The sequence below is a fragment of the Somniosus microcephalus genome, chromosome 3 (genome assembly GCF_052327205.1).
Source record: "Somniosus microcephalus isolate GS21.2 chromosome 3, FLI_Smic_1.0, whole genome shotgun sequence".
In the NCBI taxonomy this organism is placed as follows: Eukaryota; Metazoa; Chordata; class Chondrichthyes; order Squaliformes; family Somniosidae; genus Somniosus; species Somniosus microcephalus.
The window spans coordinates 66,266,610-66,282,484 of NC_140989.1; the positions used below are offsets into that span (position 1 = coordinate 66,266,610).

The window sequence follows — 15,875 nt, forward strand, 5'->3', positions numbered from 1 at the left end:
CTGAAAGTTAATGAGAATATGATTATTCTGTATATTAAGAGCTGAATGAATATATTAAACTCAAAATGTTAATCAAATCAAAATAAGAATTTCCCGAAAGTATAAATATACATTATTAATATTTTCAAGCAAAAACATTAGCATATGTAATTCATTGTAATCATTATCAGGTTTTTGGGTTGAGGTGGTCAATCACATGCAACCTTTTGAAGTTTTTCTCTTAATCTTAGTTATAAATTGATTGCCACATTTCCCTGCATTACAACAGTGACTACATTTTAAAAGTACTTAATTGGCTGTGAAGGGCTTTGGGATACCCTGAGGTCAGGAAAGATCTTATATAAATACAAAGTTCTTTTTTTAGAGGTCACCAAAACATCTACATAGTATAGGTGAAACACAAAAGGCCCTCGTGCACACAATGCACACAACACAGTTTTAAGCTTAAGCGCACCATGGGTGGTCGACGGGAGAGCATGCCCACCACCCACCTGTTGTAACTGCCCTGAGGCCCGAGCCATTTTGCGTTCCATAGGTCATTTGCATGCAGATGCAGCGTTGGGCATGTCAAAACTGGCACTCTAAGGCAGCTCGCCAGTTGGGGAGGGTAGAAAATTGACCTGTGAGGAGCTGGCCAAAGCTCTGAGCCTGGTATATCTCAAAATTGTAATTGGTCTCCTATGTATGTCATATTACATTTGTATAGCACAAATGGCCTCCCGCCTGATACAGGACCCTACCCAAGATGACAACGGCCACAGCGCCTGAATAAAGGAGGCAGTAACTGAGCTGACAGGGTTTTCACGCTATTTATGGTAGGCAAAGGCAGTTAAAATTGGCCCCAACATTTCTGTCCTAAATATGTTGACTTAGGATCAGAGAGAAAACATGAATAAGTTTAAGAGGAGTTGCTGGGCTTGGAAAGTGATGACATGGCACAGCTTTCTTTTTATTTTAGAAAAGAATGAAAGTGACAAAATGGATTTTTGCCTGTGTCACCCATGTTGGATTTTTTTAACGTACTATTTCTGTAATACTAGATTTATTATAAGAACATAAGAAATAGGAGCAGGAGTAGGCCATTTGGCCCCTCGAGCCTGCTCCGCTATTCAATTAGACCATGGCTGAACTTCTACCTCATCTCCACTTTCCCACCCTATCCCCAAAACCCTTGATTCCCTTAGTGACCAAAAATCTATCGATCTCTGTCTTGAATATACTCATCGACTGAGCATCCACAGCCTTTGGGGTAGAGAATTCCAAAGATTCACAACCCTCTGAGTGAAGAAATTTCTCCTTATCTCAGTCTTAAATGGCCGACCCCTTATCCTGAGACTATGACCCCTAGTTCTAGACTCTCCATCCAGGGGAAACAGCCTCTCAGCATTGTGTAAGGAGTTAACTCCTAAGGAAGCACACAGCATTTTCAGCAGCCTGACAGTAATCTGTCTCTTCTGAAACACCGTGGAACATTTTTCTACATTAAAGGCATTATATAAATGCAAGTTGTTATTGCTGATTTGATTTTCCTCCAGATGAAAGCTTGTTTAGGCACACACAGTAATGAATTAAAGTCTTAATTATATTTTGGGGGGCGGGGTGGACATTATTTACAATCTTACACATCTAGTGCCAGTCGGAGAGATTTCTCATTGCGATAATTGATGGTATTAAACATTATTCTATTCCATTCATGGAGTGGGTGCACAGCTATATAGGTCCTCAAGAGCTTCCTAGCCTAACATCAGAGGGGTAGGCCTTCATTTCCAGGGTATTGACTTTGATTAACAGCTCTTTTGAGTCCTTGAAGAAATGAGTCATTGGGTGGCTGGTGCCCTCTTTCATTGACAGTTCAGATTGATTGTGCTTCATCTCACAAAGATATGGGAACAGTTCACAGAGCAGCTCTCTCTTAGCTACAGAGGGTATATTTTCTGAGCCAGCTTAGCTTCAAAGGTTTAAGCTAATTTAGTGTTCTCTGTTTAATGGCTCAAGTTTGGAGGGCAAACAAGTTGCTTTTTTACTGCTTTTATAAACCGAGGAGTGTGGGGAAATATGTATGTTCTCACTGTGATCACTATTTTTGCATCTTCCGTAAATAAGAGAGTTCATATGAAGGCATGAATTGCATTTCAGTAGTCCATATATGGAGTAAGGGTTGTCTTTTAGCATCGCTACTCATGCAATCATTTAACTAGATATTGGCCATTTTTGGTCGGCAGGCTCCAACCAGTTATCCAGGCGATGGAATTGAGAAGACCCACCAAAGGTAACTGTTGGATTATTTTTGTGGGCCCTGGAGGAGCAGGTGTACTCCCGCAAAAATAATCTGGGCTTGGCACTGCCATCGCCCGCATGCGCAACAACCCCTTTACCGCAACTCACCTTGATGGTGGCTGCCCCAGCCCGATTTTAAGGCATTGGAGCTGCATTGGAATGCCTGTTTGGTGCCCCTGCCAAATTTATGTGAAGCCGGGGCCTCAAAATCGCCGCCAGAACAGGTGTCCAGAAGTTAAAATCGATCCTTCCAAACAGCATACTTGCTCACAATATGATTTGCTGTGCCACATTTTTACTTTTGTTTAATAATTAAAGAAATTAAGACTTAAACAGCAATTTGGTTTGCTTCATTTAAACCCGACACAGTTGGATAGGCTTATTTCCTTGCCTTGTTCATTATTCATCCTTTCTCCTATGTAGTGTTTCTATCAGTCAGCCTTTAAGTGCTTCACTTGCTCCATGACTTCTAATGGTACAAAATTCCAAAGAAATTCGTAAGACATGCTTAGTTGCGTACTTAAAATATCTGTAGCCCTTCCACGAGAAATTATTCTTGGCTTGGAAGGCAGGATTACAGTAGGCACCAAAATACTGAAAAATTCATCAAATAAACCGATTTCTACATACTGTACATTTCTAAGGTACACTTAGAAAATAACCCTTGCACCGATAGCCGTTAACCAGTATCTAAATTCACCTGTTCTCTATTCACTACAAGTGATGGGCGATCCTGCACCTTGAGCTACAACAAGCCTGTGTCCCACTGCATTTCAATGTAGTGATTTGTTTTCAAATGCCAGTGGCCTATAGTCAGTGCTGTATTTTGAGTTGTCAGCTTTTTGGGGTCTGTGGCTTCTTTTCTGAAGCTTTTCATCACCTTTTGCTAGTTTTCTAGATTGGCATAGATTGAATAAGGGCAGATTTTCTGAATGTATACTTCTGTAGCGATACCCACCCACCAGGCGGCACTTATGGTGAAATCACAGCTGTACGCCCCATGATTTTACACTATATGCTCCCAGCAGGCAAGGAGTGAGCATTCAGAAAAATAGCTCCAAAGTCAGCCGTTGGAGAGTCCTCTGCTCCACTGAGAATTTCTCCATGGTGATGACCCTCTCTAATTGTCCTCATAGCTCATTGTAATGGTACTTACTTGGCCCTGTCAATAAATTGTTTGTTGGAGTCCTTGATCTGGAAAATAATACTAATTTTTGTATCTATCTCCCAAAGTCCTATTGTTTTAATTGGAGAGGGTTGATTTTTTAAGCATTTCCAGGTCAGATATAGTATGGCCAGATAAAGTAAAGCTCCCTCTATTTTGCCTGACAATGTGACTTTAATCCTTTTCCAAGATTGGTGATTTTTTTGCACCAGTGTGAATTTTCCCATTTCTCATGTCAGATTTCTTTATGGTTTCCCTAATAGCTCTTTCGCGGTATAAAATCGCCGCTGATATCAAGTATGCCATTGTATGTCTTTGGTTAGCTAGGTGAAGTGGACTGACGCTATTGAAGGTACTGAAATCTTCTTTGGGAAGGAATTTTGCTTACTATTCCTGGAGGGAAGTGCTTTTGGCTACCAGCGTTGATTCTGTGCATGGGGGCTGATTTTTGGTTTACACAAAAAAATGGACATTCTCTCAGCATTGAGGTAAGCCTGCAGCTAGAATGAGTTTTATACATGCTGAATATGTACTGCAGTATAAATGGAGTGTTTTGGCACTAAGGGAACAGGTATATATTTAGAAACTGCATCCACTGGAAGTGTTCCATAATATAAGCGGGCTATAACTGAGTGAGATTGCCAAAATGTGAATAGTTTTGCTGTGACCCAGGACCCCCAGTAGCTGAGTTGAGACTCAAAACTGATATCATGCAGGACTTATACAACTGGCAGAGGAGACTTAAGTGTCATCAAAGTGAGCTGGATTTTAAAGATGGAAGCACAATATATTAACCCTCTGTGTGGCTCAGCTTCAGGATGTTTAATCCCATAAAGTTTCATTTTTATTTTTGAATTTCTTCAGCACCAAAATCTACCCCCTGAACCACAAGACACTCTATGGTTATCTTCTGTCTCATGTTGATATTCTCTGCAGAATTTAGCTGAATTTCCCCTCCACTGGGGGTGTTGTCTTTTGGATGTGACATTAATCTGAGGCCCCGTTTGCACACTCAGATGAACGTAAAAGATCCCATGGCATTATTCGAAGAAGAGCAGGGGAGTTACCCCCGGAGTCCTGACCAATATTTATCCCTCCCTCAACATCACAAAAGAAACAGATTACAGGAAACTTTGTGCTATCCGGCACCCACGGGACCGAGCTGCTGCTGTTGCCTCAAAACTGCCCTACTCTCCAGAGTTAATGTTGAGAGATACGAAGATTCTTATCTCCATATTTGACAACAAACACTGTTGCTTAGCAACAGCTTCTAAACACTCGGTGTGGCCCTAAAGCTCTGTAGCTGAAGCTGTTGCTATAGCTACAGACCTTGCACAGCTTGACTGTTCAAACAAAGCAAAAAAAACAAACAAAAAGAATAAAAAACGGCTGCTGATTTTTGCCGGTGGCTCCAGATTGCCGGATAGCTCACCTCCGGATAGCACAAAGTTTCCTGTATCTGGTTATTATTACATTGTTGTTTGTGGGACCTTGATGTGTGCAAATTGACTGCAGCATTTCCTACATTATAACAGTGACTAGACTTCAAAAGTACCTCATTGGCTGTAAAGCGCTTTGGGACGTCCTGAGGTCATAAAAGGCACTATATAAATGCAAATCTTTCTTTCTTTCTGATCATAGTCCACAGCTCATTTTAATAATATTTATCATTTACTTCCTATTCATCTTTTCATTTTAAATGCCCCTTTATTGACCGTTGCAAAATACCACTAGTTCAATGTTTTGCCAAATATTGGAGGAGATGAAGACTTTCCTACAAGATTACTTTTAAAACCAAGGTTTGGGGAAAATTGAGCCCGATCTGCAGGGATGATACTGATTCAGTGGTCAACGCTTACACTCCATGTAATCTAAATCTGTTTCTGCTCCTTAGCTGTCTGTTTTGTACAAAAGAAATTGATTGGCAATCATACCTATTACAAAAAGTGCTCAAAATGTACACAAGGTACCTTTCAGAATCTGCTCATCAGTTTATTTTTTCTCTGATTATTTTAAGTGAGATCATGTAGTCTGTGCATTGTTGCGTGATGGTAATACTAATTCAGAAGATTTTTTAAAAGGTAAATGATTGCACCTTGTATAACTTGGGAGCCAGGGTTTCATAACCACAACAAAAGTCTGTACTTAAGCAATGAAAAATATGCTGTCAGAAAATCAAAAAGGAACAGTTTATCTCTTGACCAGCCTACAGTATACGTAGCATATAATCGGGTGCACTGGAAAAGTGTGGTTAGGAATTTATTTTACCGAACAAATAAATATGTGGGGTTAAATTTTTGTCTTCACTGCGTGGGTGGTAATCTGGTGGATTGAATTGCTTGCCAATTATCTACCTGTCTGATTCTCATTCAATTGAACATCGAGCAGGTTCTATAATGAGCGGGCGATCTGCTCCATTCAATTACCATACATGTAGTGAACATAAAAACCCCATCTTTTGAGTTCTTTAGGGTAATTTTAACCACAAAAAAACAGGGGAGTCGGGTGGGGTGTTAAAATTAAAAAAAACTGGAACCCGCCTCCAACCCACAAACATCCTGTTTTAACGGAGACGGGACAGGGTGGGCATGCGCAAGGACGCACACTGTATCGTTGTTATTAGTCATAGTGTTAGAAATGGGCAGGAAATAATAGACGACTACCATGTTGCCTTGACCAATTCTGTCCCATCCCCTCCCAAAAAGCCTTTGCTGCCCACCATTCACAAAATAAGCTGTCAAACGTACATGTACATCGAACCACGAGATGGATGGAAATCTGCAGTCACGGTGATCAGATGTAACACTAGTAGCTATAATGTTTTCACAAAATACCAATGAAGCTAAATCCACAACAACCTGCTTCAATCTTTTTGGATGTTTATCCTTTAGTTCAGGTACACTTTATGCAAAAAAAAAATCAGATATATTGCTGATATACCTATCAATTCATCCAATGAAAAGCGACGAGTTAAGAAAGTAACTATAGGTTTTTATTGGCTAAATAACAGAGCCCACCCTCGTGGGTGATCGGATCCAACAAGGAGGAATACCAGCCAGTCGACCACCTTTATACCTGGGCAGGTAGGTGGAGCCATGGGCGGAGTCAGCAGTGGTCAGCCCAGGTATAACAGCGTGACAAGAGGCGACCTCGTATAGTGATACAACAGTGTGAACAGTGATAACGATATAACAGTGATAACTATAGTGTAACGATAGTGAACGACAAAAGTGGTTTACCACATTCACCCCTTGTTTAGATTTGAGTCCGGTGGGGTGAAGTGTACTACCAGTTCTGGTAAGTCAGTCTGTCCGGAGGCCTCGTAAGCCTTTCTGATCGTCGCAGCGGCGGTGTTGCATTCTCCGGTGTTGATGCTGGTGTCTGCGTGGTCGGCGAAGGCTCGTGGGGTTCCGGCATGCCGTCTACCTGAGCTGGAATTGGGGGGGGGGTGGGGTAAAGGTGGTGTCTCCGGAATGCCCGAGGGTGCGAGGTCTCGTAAGGAGACTGTGTCCTCCCGCCCGTCCGGGTAAGCCACATAGGCGTACTGGGGGTTGGCATGCAGGAGGTTCACCTTCTCGACCAGGGGGTCCGTTTTATGGGTCCTCACGTGCTTTCGCAGCAGGACGGGCCCCGGGGAGGTCAGCCAGGTTGGTAGTGTGGTTCCCGTAGTCGACTTCCTGGGGAAAACAAACATTCGTTCATGGGGGGTGGCGTTAATGGCAGTGCAAAGTAGTGACCGGATGGAGTGCAGAGCTGCCGGGAGGACTTCCTGCCAGCGGGAGGTTGGGAGGCCCTTAGACTTTAAGGCTAAGAGGACGGCCTTCCATACCGTCGCGTTCTCTCTTTCTACCTGGCCGTTCCCTCGGGGGTTTTAGCTGGTGGTCCTGCTTGCAGCAATACCTCTTGCTAGTAGGAACTGACGGAGTTCCTCGCTCATGAAGGAGGAGCCCCGGTCACTATGTATATAGTTTGGGAACCCGAACAAGGCGAAGAGGTCGTTCAGGCATTTGATGACCGTGGTACTGGTCATGTCTGGGCAGGGGAAGGCAAAGGGGAAACGGGAGTACTCATCAACGATGTTGAGGAAGTACACATTACGGTCAGAGGACGGGAGGGGCCCCTTAAAGTCGATGCTCAGGCGCTCGAAGGGGCGGGTGGCCTTGATCAGGCTTGCTCTGTCCGGCCTAAAGAAGTGCGGTTTGCACTCGGCACAGGTCTGGCAGTTCCTGGTCATGGTCCTGACCTCCTCGATGGAGTATGGCAGGTTGCGGGCCTTAATGAAGTGGTAAAGTCTGGTGACCCCGGGGTGGCAGAGGTCGTTGTGGAGGGTCTGAAGTCTATCACTTTGCGCGCTGGCGCATGTAATTCGTGACAGAGCATCAGGGGGATCGTTCAGCTTACCTGGCCGGTACAAGATATCATAATCATAGGTGGATAGTTCGATTCTCCACCTCAATATCTTGTCATTCTTGATTTTGCCCCTCAGCTTGTTATTAAACATAAAAGCGACCGAACGCTGGTCGGTGAGGAGGGTAAATCGTTAGCCTGCCAGGTAATGCCTCCAGCGTCGTACCGCCTCCACAATCGCTTGGGCCTCCTTCTCGACCGACGAGTGTCGGATCTCAGGGCCCTGTAGGGTCCTTGAGAAGAAGGCCACTGGTCTCCCCTCCTGGTTGAGGGTAGCGGCTAGGGCGAAGTCGGATGCATCGCTCTCCACTTGGAAGGGGATGGACTCGTCCACTGCGTGCATTGTGGCCTTGGCGATGTCTCCCTTAATGAGGGAGAAGACTGCGCACGCTTCCTCCGTAAGGGGGAAGGATGTGGACTTCATGAGGGTTCTGGCTTTGTCTGCATAATTGGGCACCCATTGGGCATAGTAGGCGAAGAGCCCCAGGGTTCTCTTCAGCGCCTTTGGATAGTGGGGGAGGGGAAGCTCCATGAGGGGCCGCATTCTTTCGGGGTCGGGGCCGATGACTCCGTTCTCTACTACACAGCCGAGGATGGCAAGGTGTTAAACACACATTTCTCCTTATTGTAGGTGAGGTTCAGCCGTTGGGCCATACGGAGGAATCTCTCCAGATTAACGTCATGGTCCTGCCGGTCGCGGCCGCAGATGGTGACGTTATCTAGGTAGGGGAACGTGGCATGCAGCCCGTTCTGGTCAACCATCCGGTCCATCTCCCTTTGGAAGACCGAAACCCCGTTGGTGACGCCGAAGGGAACCCTAAGGAAGTGGTAGAGGCGGCCATTCGCCTCGAAGGCTGTATACTGGCGATCCTCAGGGCGGATAGGGAGTTGGTGATAGGCCGACTTAAGGTCGATGGTGGAGAATACCCGGTACTGCGCAATCTGATTGACCATATCAGATATGCGGGGAAGGGGGTATGCGTCCAGCTGGGTGTACCTGTTTATGGTCTGGCTGTAGTCGATGACCAGGCGGTTTTTATTGCCGGTCTTAACGACCACGACCTGGGCACGCCAGGGGCTGGTGCTCCCCTCGATGATGCCCTCCTTCAGGAGACGCTGCACCTCAGAGCTAATGAAAGCTCTGTCCCCGGCACTGTACCGCCTGCTCTTGGTCGCGACGGGTTTGCAGTCGGGGGTGAGGTTAGCGAACAGGGAAGGTGGCGGGACCTTGAGGGTGGATAGGCCGCAGGTGTTACGCGGTGGGCGGTTTAAAATCTGTTGGTTGTCGACTGTGAGTGGGGGGAGGGGTCCGCCGTATGCTAGCGTGACGCTTTGGAGGTGGGATTGGAAGTCTAACCCTAGTAGGACGGCGGCGCATAGCTGGGGAAGGACGAGGAGTTTAAAATTTTTATACTCCGTACCCTTAACCGATAGGGTCACAACACAGTAGCCGCTGATGTCTGTGGCGTGGGATCTCGATGCCATCGAGATCCGGTTGCACGTTGGCAGGACAGGGAGGGAGTAGTGGCTCACCGTGTCTGGGTGGATGAAACTCTCCGTGCTTCCGCTGTCGAACAGGCAGGTCGTGGCGTGGCCGTTTACTCTGATGTCCATCATTGACTTGGACAGGTGATGCGGGCGGGCTTGGTCCAGTGTGACGGAGGCTAGTGTATGGCTGAGCGAGTCGTTGTAGTCTGCGGGTGAGGCGGTAGTCGGGTCTAGAGGCACGGTGGCGGTCGAGCGTGGTGGGTAAAATGGCGTCTCCCACGAGGTTGGACAAAATGGCGGAGAAGATGGCTGCCCCCGTAACTCATGAGGCACTGCTGGTGTCGGTTGCCTGTATCAAAGATGGCCGCCCCCATGACTCACATGTGGGGATGCTGGCCTCTGTTGCCTTGAAGGAAGATGGCCGCCCCCACAGCTCGCATGAGGCACTGCTGGCCTCTGATGATCCACCTCTGCAGGCCTTAGCGAAGTGGCCTTTCTTCATACAGTTTGAGCAGGTAGAGTTCCTGGCTGGGCAGCGCGACCTCGGGTGTTTCGCCTGGCCGCAGAAGAAGCAGCCGGCGGCCCGATCGCGAGGGTCCGATGTCGGAGCCGGTACCGGGGGTGGCGGTCTCGATCGGGTCCGGGACGCCGACGCTGAGGTAGGTCCCAGGGGGGGTGCTGCGGGGGGTATCGCGGTCGGGGTCGGTCCCAAGTCCCAGGGTCGCGAGTTACAGTACCTTGAGTATGCCTCGAGGTCCCGATGGGCCACTTCTAGAGAGAGAGCGAGGGCTGCAGCTTTGTCCAGGTCGAGGTCCCTTGCTTCCAGTAGTCTTTGCCGTGAGTAGTCGGACCGCAGGCCTTTCACGAAGGCATCGCGGACATTGTCTTCAGTATTTTCTGCCGCCGTTACCGCTTTAAAGTTACAGTCTCTGCCGAGTGCTTGTAGCACCCGTAAAAATTCCTCCACGGGCTCTCCTGGCTGTTGCGGGCGGGATCTTAGGAGGTGTCTGGCATACATGGAATTTACCGGGGTTTGGTACTGTCTTTTCAGCCGGTTGATGGCGTCCTCGTATGTTTTGAGGTCCCGGATGAGTGCGAATACTTTAGGGCTCACTTGGGCGTTCAGAACTCTTAGCATGGATTTCTGAGGCACGCCGGATTCTCCCAGGTAGGCTTCGAAGCAGCTCAGCCAGTGTTCAAAGTCGAGGGCTGAGTTTGCTGCCTGTGGATTTAGGTCCAGGTACGGTGGTCTGAGGGCTCGCAGCCAGGCAGGCTGCTGTGGCTGTTGTAGCTGGGCGTCTGGCTGGTCACTTGGCTGGTCGTTTGACTGTCCAGGTGTCGACATTTTAAAATTTAGCCAATAAAATTGATATACCTATCAATTCATCCAATGAAAAGCGACGAGTTAAGAAAGTAACTATAGGTTTTTATTGGCTAAATAACAGAGCCCACCCTCGTGGGTGATCGGATCCAACAAGGAGGAATACCAGCCAGTCGACCACCTTTATACCTGGGCAGGTAGGTGGAGCCATGGGCGGAGTCAGCAGTGGTCAGCCCAGGTATAACAGCGTGACAAGAGGCGACCTCGTATAGTGATACAACAGTGTGAACAGTGATAACGATATAACAGTGATAACTATAGTGTAACGATAGTGAACGACAAAAGTGGTTTACCACAATTGCCATCTTTAGAAATGGGGCCAAAAGGAACTCGAGCAGCATTTGTTGAGATGAAAGAAATTTCTAGTCATACTTGACTATTTGAACTCTCAAATCATGGCCCAGAAATTCGGGTCGGAGGCTTCCCGCGGGTGCAAGCCCCCGACCTGCACTTACCTAGCTTGCCGGCCGTTGTGCTGTGGTCCCGTGTGGGATTCCGATCCTGGGCCTGCTCCAATTGCCGGCGCACAGTGCTTGCGTACCCCAGGGGCGCAGTTAGTTCGAAGCGCCCCCGGGATCACGTGGGCCATGGAGAGCCAATGGTAGCAGGGAATGCCCATTCATAAATTTGACAGGAAGAGCTGTCAAAACTATAAATACAAATCAGCCCCAAAACATAACTAAAACTTCAAATAATTTTTTTTTTTTAATCACATTTTTAAAATAACTATAAATTACATAAAATAACTTTTAAACAATAATTTAAATTTTTGAAAAAATTAATTACAGTTTCTAACAGGGCTAAAAATAAACTTATCTTTCTCTAAAGTATTTATAAAAATAATAAACCTGTGGAAAAAATGTTTTAATTTTACTTAATTCACCACTTACCTTGTTAAAACCAGGCCTTGCGACTGCTTTTTAAAAGTGTAACTCCTGGAGACTTACCCTCCCGGAGAAACCTGCAAAAAAAACATAAGTTCCAGGCGCACACGCTGCCTCTCCGGCACACGCGTTCGACCTGTGAACCCCTTCCTTTAAGGGAACGGAAGTTCCAGTTTCCCGCACATGCGCAGTGCATGCACGAAACCGGCACTTTCCTTGGGCCTACGCGTGAGCACCCTGCGCGTACTCACCTGTGGGGACCCGAATTTCTGGGCCATGAATGGGAAACACTAGATGATGCTTTGAAGTTAATCATTAATGAGAATAAAACGATTGTCTTGGGCTTTACTGGGTTTTACATCAGGAATGTATGTTAACTGTGAGTAAGGTATTGAAATTCCATAAATAAAAGTATGCCTGCAGCAAAAACTGCTATAGACACTGAATTTAGTCTTACTTGATGGTTTTAAACGCAAGTAGACAAAAATGAAAAGTGGATGAATCCCACAGATATCTCAGCAGTACCCTTAACCAATGATATAACCTCTGCTAGTAGAAGCTATAATACCTCTAAAATATAGTGGCAGCTATTCCAATATAGATGTTTGTTTGCAAAATTATGTTATCTATTTTCAGATGAAATTAAGACACATACAAGAAATATTCTTCTTTTACCTCCAGTCACTGGTGTACTTTTCCATTTTTGTAAAGGGAAACTGCACTGTGGAACATTTATTTATAAATTTTAGAGTATTTGCATATGCAGTGAAATCCACATTGCTAACCTCCAGACGGCGTAGCCCCGATTTTAACCTGGGTTGGGAGTGTGACATACTGGGGCCAGGGCAGAGTGGGGGAGGTGTTGGAAACGCAGCATTTAGTGCCTGACTGCCTAGTAATTCCTCAGCCTCACTGTTCATGCAGGGTCTTTCTTTTTAGGGGAGGCAAGGTTAAAATCGGGACTTGTATTTCAGGTGTCAGCAAGGCTGGAGTTTAATTTATTCTGTTCTTTCGGGTATAACTCCTCAACCATTTTATAGCAACGGTGTGTTTCAACTTAACCTCTTAATGTTGTATTAATTACCAATGGATTTCTTGTTATTACAGGTACATTTATGTTCCATTGGGAGGCTCACGGCATGGATTGCTAAGGATGATGTTCTCTTCTGCCATTGCCTTTAGCTTTGTGTGCTACTGGCATGGTGGCCATAACTTCATGCTAAACTGGGCAGCTTTGAACTGGGCTGGAGTAATGATAGAAAATATATTGAAGGTGATCTGTTCCATTTCACCTGCTCAAGAGATTATTGTAAGTGCCGAGTTTACATATCCACTTGGAAACTGTTACTGGACTTTGTGCTCCTCATTTGTAAATGAATGCTTGTTATCTGTGAATCACAATTTAAATTGTAAAATGTTTTAAAAGTCCCATATTGGTGTGGAATTGAAGTACCCATTTGGAGAAAGATAGCTAATTTGTGAATACACTAGTGCCTCAATTAATCAATCTTCCTCCATACTAATGCATTATAAAACATTATTTATGGAAAGGTAATTGTAAGGCACATTGCAAAGTGATGATTATTGTTTCTTGCTGTTGAAACCTGGTGCTCATTAAATGAAAATGGAAGATTTGCTTAGTAGTCATCAGCAGCTGTAGCACTTGAAATTTTAATTTCAAACTTATACATGCAATAAAAATTTAATTTAGCTGAAGTGTATACCCAGTAGGTTAATTAGTGTAATTAGTGAATAGAAATGAGGGGAAGATGGGGAACAGAGAATGATTTTATATTTGCATGCACTTTTGTTTTCATTCAGTGAATTGTCCTGAGCTGGAAGCTATAGGTTTCTCCCATGTTCTAACTGAAAATATTCAAAACAACATTGTTAGTTCAGCAAATCCTCAGTGTATTACTTTTAGACGATTCTTTTAAAAATGTATTCACGTCTCTTCACATCATAGACTTCCTCTCTTCAACCAGGAATTTAGTCTTCTGAAGTAAAGTGTGAATTATTTTGTTTAGCTATGACAAGTATATCAATTGATCTATAAATAAAATACGATTTGATTTTAAAATTCTGTAACTTCAGATCAAACAATTAAAAGATTTGCATTTTGTTCAGGAACTCACAATATTAATGAATTCCCCCAACTCATGGTAGGGTGAGCAGCTGGACTATTCAGAGTTTAAATAGGGAAGGTCTCAATTAAACTCACATATTCAGTATTGTACATTGAAATTCCTTTCCATTGATAAATATGCAACTGATTAACTACTTGTCCTTTTTTAAATTCTTCAATTTACTGTATTGGCTACCAGAGACTGCATGCTCTGTGGGGGGGGGGGGGGGGAAGACAGAGGGAGGGAGGGGGGAGGGAGGGAGGTGGGGAAGGGAAGGGATGGGGGGGTTCGATCCCCGACTCCAGGGAGGTGTGACCCGGCTGGGGGGGTCTGATCCTGACCTGGAGTGGGGTGGGGAGGGCGGTGGTGGTCTGATGGGGGGGAGCTTGAGGGGCCGGGAGTAAGCACCTACCTTCTCCCCGAAGCATTCCTCGCCTCTTTTCAGCTGCCGGGTTTCTCGAAGCCTGGGAAACCCAGCCAGCCATGGTTAAACGAGCAAACCAGGTTAAATCAGAGGCTGCCAGCCTCATTAAAATATTTAATTGGCCAAAACGCCTTCTGGGAGTCCCTTGTCCCGCCTCCATTAAACCCGGATGGGGGCGGGTTGGGGTCAGTTTTGAGATTTTGAAAGTTTTAACATCTCACCCGACCCCAACCCACCCTATTTTGGGAGTTAGGATTCAGCCCATTATGTTTCATATTTAATGCTAAGATCTGCGGCCCATGATACCTACTTGTGTGACTCCTGTTAAAATCCTTTTTTAATTGCATAATTTGCCTTATATATTATTGCATAATTGATATAGCTGAACATCTAGTATGCTCCCAGTGGCTGAAAAAACTACTTCACTACTTGCTTCGATTTTTGCTGTTGCACCACTAACCAGCATTTTTGGATATGATGCATGGACTATTATAAAGCAAATGCAAAGAACTTTTGCGCATGGGGCACGTCTTGTGAATTTGGACATGTGCCTCGCATGATTTTTCTGCCTATTAATTGTTAATGGATGGAAATTTGTTGGGGGTGTGTACCTGAATTCCCAGTATGTGCTCCAAGCATGCAAAGCTCTGGACTGGGAGTGCTTAAGGTGAAAAATTACCCCACTGTACACATTTAAAACACTGTTGGATCTGGAATATAAGCTGGATATATAGAATTATAATAAAGGATCAAAAGTCTACCAGGACCAATGGATGTGACAGGTCTTGTAGATAGATATATGTGGCCTTATATGTAGATATAAATGATAGATCAGAGATGATTCTACAAGGAATGGGTCAGAGAACATGAGGAAACCTACACATACATTGTAGAGAAAACTACTGGAAGACCTGTAGATGATGGATAAACATTGCAAACTATGTGAAACAGAAGAGAGCAAAGAAAGATTTTGTAGGGTCTTCATGCTTAGAGCAGTGAAACATGCCAGATTTGTATTTTGCCATTTGTGAATGGAATGCCTGCAAAAATAACAAAATCACACATGCATAAACCCACAACCTATAATCACTTCCACAAATTTGCATAAATTATACAATCATCAGCATGCAGTTGGCTTATTCCTTCTTAGCAATGTGTATGCATATAAGGTAGTCAATTTATTAAATTTTTGTTATTTAAACTTTTTAAACACTAAAATTACTCAGCAGTTTTATAATTGGAACACCATACCAGTCTGTATATAATACCATCACTTGGGATCCAACTGCATATAACATATTCATGATTTTGTCATTTGTGCCTAATTTGATCTAGCTCACTTATTTTAAAAATGAAATCAAAGCAAAACCTGTGTGGAATCTCCTATATACGCCCATTTTATACGTTAACAGAGGTTCAACTATCCAGCTACTTCCTATTGTGGGGAAAATGCAATTATGACAGTACATTATAAATGTGCAGTTGCTGAGTGTTAAATCAACCTGCTGTGGGAAATGGCAGAGGGATACCATCAAATTAAAATGGAGCTAGGCCAACACTGCTGGACACTTAAGTCATTTCTTCCGAGATTTCTTTGCTTCCTAGAGCAGTAAGTGAAATAAATTCAGTTGGCTTTTCATGAATAATTTATCCACTTATACTTTTTGAACATTTACCCCCTAAAGTACATGCTTTCATCAGTTAATTTTCAGATCGTCCACTG

General features: G+C 44.7%; 1 protein-coding gene across 2 annotated transcripts in view; it reads left to right on the forward strand.

The window, feature by feature from the left end:
• hhat (hedgehog acyltransferase) overlaps positions 1 to 15,875 on the forward strand; it is a 390,783-nt gene that overhangs the window by 177,633 nt on the left and 197,275 nt on the right. For both annotated transcript variants that reach the window (XM_085980882.1, XM_085980888.1), the window contains one exon: positions 12,710 to 12,911. In XM_085980882.1, the coding sequence (XP_085837008.1) occupies positions 12,710 to 12,911 (202 nt within the window). The remainder of the gene's footprint in view (positions 1 to 12,709; positions 12,912 to 15,875) is intronic.